The following is a 12513-nucleotide window of genomic DNA, read 5'->3' as shown; positions in this document are numbered from 1 at the left end:
GGCTGTGTTAGAGTGGCTGCAGTTTGAAAATTTATGTAGCTCGAACTATTTCTCACTTCTCAGTTACTGTGACAATCACCTGGAACTACAACTTTCTAATTGATGCTGCTTTCTTAAACTTCCTGGTAGAAGGGCAATAACCTTCCCAAACATATGTTTAATGCTTATAGAAGAGAGAAGCAAAGTACAACATGAAACCTCTGACATCAGGTTTTACAATATTTAATGCCTTAATTCGAAACAGTATGCATAGACTGTGTGAGCCATGCTACAAGTACTTAGAACCTGGGGTAAACTTTATTATATTGTATATAGCGATGCAATGATGCATTACTGAGCATGCAAAATACCTCAGAGCAAAAGATACCAAGTTCATTGTTTCGTACAACAGCTTAAATGTCAGCATGAGGTTATTTTATTCCTAATTGCTTTTTCAAAAAACATAAGGAAGCTAATCTATGTGTATTATATTGTGATAGAGGGCTACAGACAACTTTGCTGCCACAGTGCATTATGCATTTAGCATTATTCTCCAACCATCTGAAAATGACAGGAAAATGTACTGAACTGTGCATCCTCCTAATCATGAAATTGTTCTTTCTTTTGCTGGTGGGAACCAATTCTATCAATGTGGTTTAAAAAGTCCAAAAGCATTAAGTATTTACCTATGAAAAAAACAACTTACCTTTTCATGAGAAAAATTGAAGGTGTGCATTAAGGAAATGCTCTGTCCTGAATAATAACAGTAATGTGATATGAGAGTCTCCTCTGCTGGCATCTGATCAGTGCATATTGGAAATACCCAGTGAAACTTCAGAGCTCAGGACACTGCTGCTCTGCCTTTTGGCTTGGTGCTGCTGTATGAATGGGTCAGTGTTCAGCATTGCCATGGTAACCCAGGGTCTGACTGGTACTCAGGGTGGGCACCACTAGCCCAGCTTTGGACCTGCTCCCTCTTGTCTGGGGCTGCACTGCCAGGCACAGGGAGCATTCCAGGCAAGTGCCAGACGTGAGCAGGGAACCACAGCACACGTGAGTGCCTTGAACACCAACACTTTCAGTTTGTTGAGAAAGGATGTTCTAGTTTATCAAATGGTGTAAGAAATGCAAAGTAACTGATGTAAATGCAAAATTAATCATGTAAACTCATGTAAAATAAAAGCATGATTATTCTCAGAGATTCTTCCAGGATCCCAAGTACACTGAGCAACTGTAACTTCATCACCACTTAAAATACTTGAAGTTGAGCGACTCGTCTTCTGTCATTATTACAGCCTTATGAAATTTGGGCATAGCAGTGTACATAGAAAATGTGCATTGATTATTCTGAGTGTCCTATTACACTCTTAATTTAATCTTTGTGTATCTCATCACCTAGCAATACATTTTAGGGTGTCAATTCTCAATCTCTACTCAAAAATGTTTCTTTTAACATCTTGAAAAACAAAACGAAATAAAAAATCCCATACCTTTCTTATGTTAAAAAAATAGTTACTTTCATAATGACTTTGTTCCTTTCTAAAATAAATGTGGTTATAGTTTAATTATAAAAGCAGTTTATGTAATGCTGATACATTTTTATGATTTTAATTTTTTAATGCGTTGTCTTCTCCCTAGAACTAGCACACATAAATACTGCATTTATCCCAGGATGACTGAACTAGCATTACACTGCAGGTTGCTTTTGGTTCCCTACTTCCTAAGTTCTTTAACTATTGCACATATAGATTTAAACAAAGAAAAATACAGAATACTTTAGGTTAAGCACCATTTAATACGATCAAAATAATTAACGATTAAGTCATCTGAGAAATTGCACAAGTTTAATTTTCAGAAACCAGGTTGTTTTGCAGGAATGAATAAAGGACAAGACCAATTCAAGTGGTACAAGGTATTCTGCTCGCTGAAATGCTACACTTAATTTACACAGCTTTCTTTCTATCAAATATTACTAAAGAATTGGTACATAAACAATGATACATGCAACTTGATCCCTTTACTAAGAAAAATAAATTTACAGTTCTGTTAAATAAAGGCCAAATTCTATTATATACAGTCTCTTAACTGAAAGGCCTTGTGAGACATTCAGGTCTAATTTTAATACTTTCCAAATAAATACCAGATAATGCAACATTTACAAATAACACACCAACAGTACTTTCATGGTAATAATTTAAAAAATCAGAATTTAGTCTTTCAATTAAGCAAATGAGTAGCAGCTCCTTCATAAATATTAAGGCATGTCACATAGCATCAAAATGGAACCGATGAGCCTCCTGTCGCTTCTCTCTGTCATCTGCTTTCTGAAAAATAATAATAAAAAAACACTTTGTGGAATCTAGAGCAATACTTTACAGAAATGAGCCATCAAGTGTCAGAGAATGGTTGATTTTTTTCAAGCCATTTGACAAAAGGCTAAAAAGCTTAGTAAAAGCCCCAACAATTAACTTTTAAATGATATCAGCTTGAAATAGCAATAATCTACGCAAAATTAGCTTCTGCTGTTAATGCTCACTTTTTTAGTATTTATGACCCATTATTTTCTGTTATTTCTAATAATGCTTTTCAGAAGGAATAATTCAAATCTGAAGACTGTTTCCTGGTACGCTTTTTGTCTGCATTATAGATATAAGATGAAAGTACTTTGGACTAACTGTAAATGTAATTTATGTTACAGGTACAAAGAACCTCATTTAACAAACATTCTGTTAAATACAACTTTAGAGCAAGATGGCAGTTCAACCAACAATTAACAGCACCAAGTATGTGACAAATGTTCTGTGTTTTTTGTTTGTATTATGAAAATGTGAAGTAGGATGCATTTCCCTGCTTATTTATGCAGAACACACATTGACCTGCTGATAGAGTAAATTGGGTGGTGCTGGGAAAAAAGAAGCATATTTAAATTGTACCTATAATCCATGTCATGTGTAAAAACATGTCCTCTCCCACATGTCTCCTCTTGTGTGCTAAAGGACTTAACAGAGGATGGAAGCATTTCTTCAAGGATTCTTGAACACACAGTGCAAACTTCTTTAGAAAACAGTGCTTTTGTCATGACAGACAGTATGTGTAAATCCCAGCATGAGAGAATTTGGCAAAGCAGACTGAAATGCTTTTTAGCTTGCACAGACCCAACTTCTTTCTTTCTTTTTTGTTTTTTTAAGGAGTAAAATGAAGAGAAGCCTCTCCAGTAGGTGCTGTGTGGGCATTCACATTTGTGTCTCAGTTGATAAAAATACACAATTGTGGCAGAAATCGGTGCCCGTCTTCTGCCATGAGAGCTCGTCATCTGCTTTGGCTCAAGGCCAAAGATTTCCTCATTACACAATGTTTATGTGTGATAGCAACTCCATTGGATTAAATATGGATTTTACTGCATTTTGTAGCAGCAGCAGAGCTGTCAGTGAGGTTTAAGATATATCAGCCTGGCTTTTTTGGCAGGGACTTTATCAGTGTCAGTAGTATTCTGGATGTCAAAAAAGGGGTGGGAAGGGGGGAGTGGCACACTCTTTCCTACACCGAAATGCTTGTCACATTCCGCAAAATTTCATCGTCTCACTTAGAAAACAATTTCCACTCCATTTCTTGTATGCTTCCTGAAAAAATTACTGCTTCAAATTTGACAGTAACTGATACTCTGCTGGATCCAGCTAACCCTCTCTAGCAGTATTCCATCACTGTGCAGTGTTTCCAAAACCAGCCTCATGACCCCAAAGCAAGTTATCAAGAATGAGAATAAGGACTAATGATGGCTGTAGCAAATGTAGCAAGATGTTATTTGTTGTAAGACGGAGAATGGTGTCAATTCTTCACTTTCTCTTTCATTTGATGTATCAAAACTAAAATCTAGTAACTGAGATTTCAAAGCTTTTTTTTCTTCAATGCATTCAAAATTTCTAAGGCAGGACAGACCAACACCTACCCCTAAATCCTACAGTTATTTCAATACTTCAATACTTAACTGGCAGATGAGTGTATAAGAACTACTGTGGACAAAGGGCTCCTGTTACTACTTATCTGCAGAGGTCAGAGTACAGGGTTTATTTAAACTGCTGAATAAAACACTGCATCTTACAGACACATTCATCCTCTGGGGGAAAGAAAAATATTTTAAGTGCCAGTTCATTTCCCCTTCCTTTCTTTGTTACACGTACTCCAGAGAACTGCAAGGGAAAGTGGCATTTAGCCTGGACAGTATTTTTATGAGAGAATTGCTGAGAGACAGTAAACTAGAACAAGCTTAGAAACAAGGAACTTTGGAGTTTAACTTTACACATGTCAGTGACGCACAATACAGCCTTGGTGAACATTCTTACTGGTTCAGTATCTCAACCACTTCTAAAAATTGGGAAGGTAAAAATCCATCAGAAAAGTATAGGAATTAATGCATGTTTATACAGTGGTCTGAAAATACACATAATTTGTCCATATATTTGTGCCTACTTTGTGCTGCAGAGTTGGAAATGAAATTACAATATAACCAACACCACTTAATTCACACACCTGGGGCTTAAAACAGCTCTAAAAGCACTCACTCTGGGCTGAGTCCTTCCTTACACTACAATGCTTGAATTGCTGTATAAAAACTGTTCAGAACGTTGCCATTAAATCTCCATTTCTCCAGACAGAATTAGGCATAGTTAATCCTTCCCCAACTCAAAGTCCAAGTACCTTTACTGCTACTCTTGTTTGCTAAAGATATGTTGGAGAGAGAATTAAACCCAGGCAGTGCCCAGCCCTGAGCTACCAGTAAGCAGTGCTTTCTTGGTACAGCAGAACATGCTAACGACAGCCATCATAAACTTTGTATTTCTTTCCTTTGTGTGTCTTATTCCCAGCTTTATTATTAGTTGGAGACTGTATTTAACATTTTGAAGGGTGAAGATTGACAGACAAATAACATTTAAATATGAAGCATGCACAAAGCTTATCTGAATGTTTAACAAGGTCATTTTATTTCCACGAGCACAAAATAACAAACAGTGCTACCATGCCAGAATGTGCAGTAATTTTATCTGACAGCTAAGATTATGGTTTGGGTATGTAGTAACATTTATTGGCAACTCTGCCAGTTGGGTATGATTGTGAACTGAGCATAGTTAAGAAAAGTGGGAATGTATTTCTTTTGTGACATGAAAGGCCCCTTTCAAAATGCTTCTTCAAATCAATGGATTTCTATACCCTGCAAGTATAATTCAGACCCACAGAGCAAAGCAGGCAATATGCACGATTGACTCCCTATACATTCCTGAATGCTAATTTCAGTGCAACCAGTAGAGAGAGATACACAAAAAAGACTTTCTCCTTATTTTTAGATTGCCAGTGGAACTCAAGGTAAGTAAATGAGTTTATGTTCCATTTCCCAAAACAGTTCTCCTTAAAGCTGCAAAATGGAAAGCTTAGATATGAAACAAAGATGTCTCATTTAAGTTGAAAATAACAGCTTAATGGAAAAAGGAAATGAAGAGCAACATGGACAAGCTTAAGTGTCTTAGAGCTTAAATAAAAATAATGCCAATTTTTAAACGTGTAGTAAATATTTAATTAATAATAACACCTTTTGGGACTTAATTCAGTCTGTGTCAGAAATTATTATACTGTAGAAAAATAGTAAAAAAAACCCAAACCAATGTACAGGTCTTTAAAATATTAGGGAGTGCTAAATAGTATAGAAAATACACAGAAAATATTCTAGTAAATTAGCTTACCTTTTCTTGCCAGTGTAATATGCCAATTATTGCCAGGATGAAAACGCAGACACCAATTAAGGCTATAGCTGTTAGCAGTACAATGTTACTTGGGGTCAAATACAGCTTGGCACTCCAGCTACACAAAAGAAGAAAATCCAAGGAAACATTAATACCCTTCATTAAGAAGCAGAAAACAGATTTAACTTACAAAGATGAAAAGAACCTGTTAGGGTAAGACAGGTGACAACTCGGTCTACAGAAACAAGCAGCTCTACTTAAGAGACTGAAGCTTAATGATGTTTACTTGGAAATATATGGCTTAATATAACTATTTTTGAGTAATACCATGTCTAAGTACAATCTCTGTTTAACTTTTCATGAATGCTATGGATATCCTCAGGGAATGAGTTTTTTCTCATTAGGACATTTATTTTCTGCCTTGCCTAGGCCGAAGTAAAATGCATAAGGAAACCTTTCACAGGAATGCCTGGGGCCTGGGGCCATGGAGCAGCAGGAGGAAGTAAGCCTGAAAGATTTTTGCTCCACATAAGAAGCTCCTCTTGGACAGGCTCATGGGTCCAGTTCTCTTTGTCTGAAGTTTACAGGGACAACTGCAGTTCTAGACAACAAAACCAGTTGATTATAGCTGAAGATCAACAAAATTAAGCACTTTAGGGCTCCTGGAAAACATCCCTCAAATCATGTGGGGTTCTGAGGCCCAAGGAATCCCCTTTTCGTACTACAGGTTTCCTATCATGGGAAAGCTGTCAGCAGCAGGTTCTGTGTTGAGGCCTCTCAGGAAAACACTTACCTATATTAAAAAAAAAAAACAAAACCAAAAACTTTTATTATGAAATCTGATTTCTTCTGGGGATTCCATCCTCTGTTATTCTACAAGGTCCACAAACCCACTTTATACGAAAGTAAAAATAGTTTAAAGATACAATAACAGAAATTGTTTTGCATAGCACATACCTTTAAATACCTCAAGACTGTAACTTACTGTAAGACTGTTAATTTTCATCTGGCAGATGTTATTTCTGTGGTTGTTAATTAGCAACTCAAGCAGCACATCACTTCTCCACTGTTATTCGTTCTATAGTAAAATTAACTGCTGAACTGATGTCAGAATCATTTCTGCATGATAAATGCAACTGACCTCACTGGTAGATCAAGCGGCAAAACGCAGCTGGAATATTTGACTAATGTTTTCTCTAAATGCAAAAAGAGAAACGTGCTCTCTTTCTGGGAGAAACATTTTAATTGCAAAGCGGATTCTGTGTTCAAGCTCTCGTGCAACCAACCCATTCACCTTCCCTTAAAGGAAAACATTCATTCCTGTAGCAACAGCTACTGCATTCAGAAGGGCTGAAGCAAAGCTTTTCTATGGAACCAGACTGAAATTGCATGTTTGGTGAAACAAAAATGCTTAATTCAACCATTACCATGCTTGTAATTTGTCACTGAGGATGTTGTTAAATCTAGCAAGTATGTTATTATTTACAGGAGTGGAGCTGGTAATACTTTTTGATTGTTTGTCTGAGCTGGTAATAGGTTTTGATTGTTTACGGGCACCATCTGAGAGGCTGTGTAAATACCTCAGCAGCATTCTCAGCTTCAGCTCAGAACTGACCCCCTGCCCTTGTTCTTCAGTAACTTTCTATACAAATAACTATTTCTAAACCTACACGTAATGCCTAATGTAAACTGTGTATTAATGTAATTTTGGGAAGTGCAAATGCAAATGATCACATTACCTTCGAGGAACATTGTGAGGATAGGGAATGACTATAAGCTGGGAGTTTGGTATGATAGCTGTCCATTCTTGTTTTCTTATGGACTGAAAGAAAAACAAAGGCTGTGTCAATTCTTAACAAACCAACATACCTAAAAGCAAAGAAATTCTTTGTTGAAACGTACAAAAGGAGAAATAAAGAGTTGTAAGGTTTTTTTAAAATTTTAAATATAAGTGATTAATCCCTTATCTTTTTATAAACCTGTTATTCTGAAAGCTCCAAAATGCTTTAAAACCCACCCCCCAAAATTAAAAAGCAGAATAACTATTGCTGACATGAAACACAGCATCTGCTTTAAAAGTACAAAGCAACAACATAACAGGGAAAGAAGAAAAGAACTGATTCTACAAAGGAGGCAGGCAAAGCAATTACCTAAATCAGAATTTGGCCAATTTGAGTACCTCACTTTTCAAAGTGGTACCATCAGATCTTTAAAGACTGAAAATGGTGAGGACCCCACTTTTATGTTTCACGCGAAGATTAGAGAATCACAGTAATCTCCCCCTCCCATGACACTGACCATGGTTTTATCACCAAGGCAGAAGGGATTAAGTGAGTCCCAGCCTGGCCAGAGCGACCCCGGGAAAGCCCTACAGCTACTGCAGCGCAGAATAACTGAACCCTCAGACCTAATACCGATTTGCCCTACAAACAAGCACTACATACCTGTGCTAACATTTACAGACAGTTTCAGTCTTCTTTTGGTTTTATTTTGGCTTCAGAGCTTATACACTCCCCAAAAAACTGGGCAAACTGGTTCTTTTGGACAAACCTTTCTGTATGCAAACTTACTTCTTTGATATTCTTACTTCAGAAAATGAAAAAAGAAGTGTCCCAGCAGTATTCCCATCCAAAGTCTCTAAGGAAAGGTAGCACCATAAATATTAGCTTGACAATCTTAAATGTCAACCAACCTTTTCTCCTAAGGGACGAGGAATGCCAACGTACAAGTGGTCGAGGAAATTGGCGCTGCGGCCCAAGCCCAGCACGTTGTAGGGCAGCTGGAGAGCGTAATGTGCTGACTGGCTGAGCTGGCCAGCTGGAAGGAAAGCAGAAAGGAAGCACAAGTAGGTATTTTAGGGGGAAAAAACCCTCAATGAATGAATGAATGAATGAATCAATCTCCAAACTACCAACTTGTTACACAAATACACATTCCTCAGTAACAAAAATGTTTAAAAAATTTTAACCAATTGCATGAGTATGTAATTCTTAAAGGCTCAATCCCACATTTCCAAACTACCTGTGAGCACTCACCTGGAGAAGAGCTTAAATGCTTTACATTTCTAGGTAGATAATTCTTTTGAGCATCATTCCTGTGTTAAACCGAATCTCCATTATTCGTTACAGGTTGAGAAGAAATCAACTATCTGCATTTATTTTTATATGATTAGTGTCAAGTCTCTTGCCCCACTGATTTACAAGATCAGACTCAACATGTGAAGGTTCACTTTAATTCTTGTCAATGTTAATCAGTAATTACTGTGTCACCAAATTAGCTAAGTAAATTCTCATGAACAAATTTTCAAAGAATAAATTAATTTAATGAAAACAGGATTGCAGTGATTGCAAGTTAATAATAATAATTAAAGGAGAAACTGTCGGTGGAAAATAAGACTCTTGGTTTCCTGAAAAGGCAGTGAGGAAACAGACAAGTGCTGCAGTTATCAACAACTTCACTGGCATGCCACTTCCAAAGTATCCAGTATTCCATTTATATAAAAAAATCTTGTAATCTTTTAATTTCTGGCCAACAGATTCAGATTCTGTGTGGGTTCTTTGTTCTCTAGAAGCCACTTAGCAAGTGAGCAGGTTCCTCAGCAGGAATGGTATCAGCACCTCAAGAAGCACCGCAGTGAATGCAGCCTTCACCAGATTAACAGGAATGAGTTCAAGGGACACTTGACAACCACAAGTGGGTTTCTGTGACCAACAGAAACAGCTTTTCACGAGGATGTGGTTTAGTCAGTATTTTTAGAGCTTCAGATTTCTCTCTGCTTTGACCCCTAATACATTATGCCTGAAACTGGAAATTATAAGTTAAACACCAAAATGCAACAGAATGTGAATTAAAGAACAGGAATCCAGGTTTTGTAATGAATTTACAGACAACCCTTTTTACCTCTCCACACTCCCATCCAAGGCTCAATTCAGGAGGCAGCACTTTACCTCAGCCTACCAGCTGTGGGCCAGACTGGTGACACCACATCCTGCACAGCTGTGGTGAACACAGGGGCAGGAAAAACTCCTAACTGACCACCACCACTTCTTTGGCAAAGCCAAATACCCTTTCAAGAAAAACCAAACCCAACCTCCCATTCCTGGGTCCTGGAGATGGCCAGAAAGTGCAAGCATTGGTGACAATACAGCAGCACTTCACCAAGGGACAAAGACACGACACCCACTTCCAGAAGCAGCTCTTCAGCTCTTGTATGCTCCTCTGGAGACAAACTACTCCCTGTATTGCAGGCTGGTAATTCTGAACCCCTGCTCATTACAATGATTACTTCATGGTTCTGTTTTTTGTGATCCTCCCTGCCCCTACCAGCTTTTGAGGAAGCCACTTGCCATATGCTGTCAGGGATGTTTTGAAACAGGCCTGTTTAATCAGGAGGTAAATATTCTGTATTATTGTGGGTTTAGAATTATAATAATTTATTTTAAAAAGCAAGATAAATGTCAACTGAGATCTGAAAAATCAGCTCGATGCAGTTACCTTTTTATTAAGCTAAAATGCTATTAGTAAAAAGAAACAGTAACAGTCTTCCTAAAGATTATACACATTTTAGATTTACTTTTTCCCCACCCAGAACCATGTAATGAGCAAGCAAATGAGGAAATATTTAAGTTGGGTTTGTACTTTCAGGTCTCTATTGTGAGAAGAAGGTGTACTGTCCACATTGTTAGGTAAATTTCTGGATTACAGATGATGTGGCACAAAGCACTGACTGAGCAGCTTTTCTCTTTAACAACAGGGATTTTTCCAGTAACTTGAGATAACACAGAATAGGACAGCATAGGATTTGAGTCCTGAATCGGTTCCTGCCTTGCCACTGACTTCCCTAACATGATCTTGGCTAAACTGCTCAATCTCTAGGTGTCAACATTCAAATCTAAAATGGGAGTAATTCTCAAATTACGTACTATCTGCAACCTCCAGTTACCAATATACAAGTAGCTGGCAAAGGTGGGTTTATTTAATTTAACTTCATTATAGAAACAAACCAGATGTGTTACTTGATCATGCTGCAACATAAAAAATATTTTCTTTTAGAAATTGTTTCACTAATGCTGAATGCTGAAGGACTTTCCCCAAAAGAACAAGGTACTGTTGTAACATCAAAAAGCTTTTAGAATTACTTTTGAGTGAAATATTTAGGATCATGAGAAGACTGCAACTAAGATATTGCTTTTTTCTTTCATCTTACAAATGAAATGAATGTCAACTAAATTAAAGGGAATAAAAGAAAATGTCATATACTGTGTGCAGTCAGCCTTAAAGAGGTTAGAGAGTCACATAATGCAGCTAGAATTCTTAAAGCACTGCATAATTTCATGGCTACTAATGCTGGTTCTTGTGCCTACTAAGATAAGGATAATGAAATCTTACCTTCAGGATGTAAACAGATCATTTGCAAAGGTCAGAAAGGAATGTTTTCTTCTACACAGCAGGCAGAAAGTGTGCACATACTTATTTTTTTATTTGCCTTTAAAATGGGGACGTGTTAGCTAAGCAGGATGATAGCATGTAGAAGGTTCCAGTTTACACTCAAGCTGACTAAGCACACGAGAACTTTGAGACTCTTGCTTTCCTCACCCTGTATCTATCATAAATTCTGTTTGATGCTTACTGAAAAGTTCCATTTAGAATTGCAACCAAATAATTAAGAATGACAACTGCTCACCTGAGAAACATAAAAGCCCCGGACCAAGATGAAAAATAAAAAGAGAAATTACAGAGAGTACTGTCAACAGTTTATTGACATTATCTGAAGTTCCCAGTCACCAGTAAGTAATTTACTTAAGAAAATAATTCAAATTTAATTTCAATAGCAACCATAGCAATTTGCCCTCTTGTGAAACTACTCATAACAGCTTTCTACTTGTTCTAAGAAAACTTGAAAATAGTTTTGCATCTTCCAGGGGGAAAGTGGAATTTATTTCTTACATTAAAATTGTTCTTTAGGTTTTTTGAAGTCAGTGTAGGCAAGATGGAAGAAGTGGCTGTTGCTTCACAGTTTGTTTTACTTCCTCAGTAGAACTGTTACTATAAACAAGAATTAAAAAACCTTCTCCTGACCATGCTACACATGGTTTCTTTTTAATGCTGCTTTTAAGACTATTCAATACTATTGTCTTTTGCCTTAAGCTTCTCATTTCAAAAATGCTATTTAGAAGCACACAGATATCATGGGCTATGGTATTGGTACCAGTGGTGGTGTTCATATTCTCGTTTTAGATCGTAAGTCATTAAGTTTATTGCTTCAAAACACCTTGGGCAGAGTAAAATCCTCAACATTTTAGGACATGCTTTTCCATGGTTCCAGCCTGTCAGATATCAAATTTGTAAGAAAAAGCTAATGATGTTGGGCAGCTAACCTCAGAAGATTTTGCAGAGTTTGATATTCAGAATCCATTCTGGACCTTTTGGAATCAATCTCCTTACCTCTGAAGTCTGGCATATAAAATTGGAAGCAATTTGTATCATTAACCTTTCTAAAGTGTTGTCTGAAAACCAGAGCCATGTGTTGTCTCTGACACATCCAGTACTTGTTCTTTTATACCTGAATTAAGTAATTTTCCTTCTGTTTCCATTATCCTGATATAAACTTGCTGAAAACCCAAGGGTAGCCTGTTCTACCCTGAGCTGAACTGAAATGTCCTCAACAGCTTATTTCAGGCTGAAGAGTTTAACTTTATGGGGAAGGTGGTTGCATTTACATGTAAAAGCAATGCTTTCTCTTGTTTAAACAGCACTGACAACATGTAATATTGGATTTAGGAACAGCCTCATTGAGCCTACA

The 12513-nt window shown here is 37.2% G+C and overlaps 1 protein-coding gene across 1 annotated transcript in view; it reads right to left on the bottom strand.

Annotated features, from left to right (window-relative positions):
• Positions 1 to 206: 206 nt before the first annotated feature.
• Positions 207 to 12513, bottom strand: part of ITFG1 (integrin alpha FG-GAP repeat containing 1) — a 73678-nt gene continuing 61371 nt past the window's right edge. Inside the window, exons 15-18 of the mRNA XM_039558225.1 lie at positions 8404 to 8528; positions 7451 to 7533; positions 5712 to 5829; positions 207 to 2303 (exon numbers count right to left, since the gene is read on the bottom strand). Coding sequence (XP_039414159.1) covers positions 2244 to 2303; positions 5712 to 5829; positions 7451 to 7533; positions 8404 to 8528 — 386 coding nt within the window. The 3' untranslated portion in view covers positions 207 to 2243. The remainder of the gene's footprint in view (positions 2304 to 5711; positions 5830 to 7450; positions 7534 to 8403; positions 8529 to 12513) is intronic.

This window comes from Corvus cornix, chromosome 11 (genome assembly GCF_000738735.6).
Source record: "Corvus cornix cornix isolate S_Up_H32 chromosome 11, ASM73873v5, whole genome shotgun sequence".
NCBI classification, from domain to species: Eukaryota; Metazoa; Chordata; class Aves; order Passeriformes; family Corvidae; genus Corvus; species Corvus cornix.
This window is presented reverse-complemented; position numbering and strand designations above follow the sequence as displayed.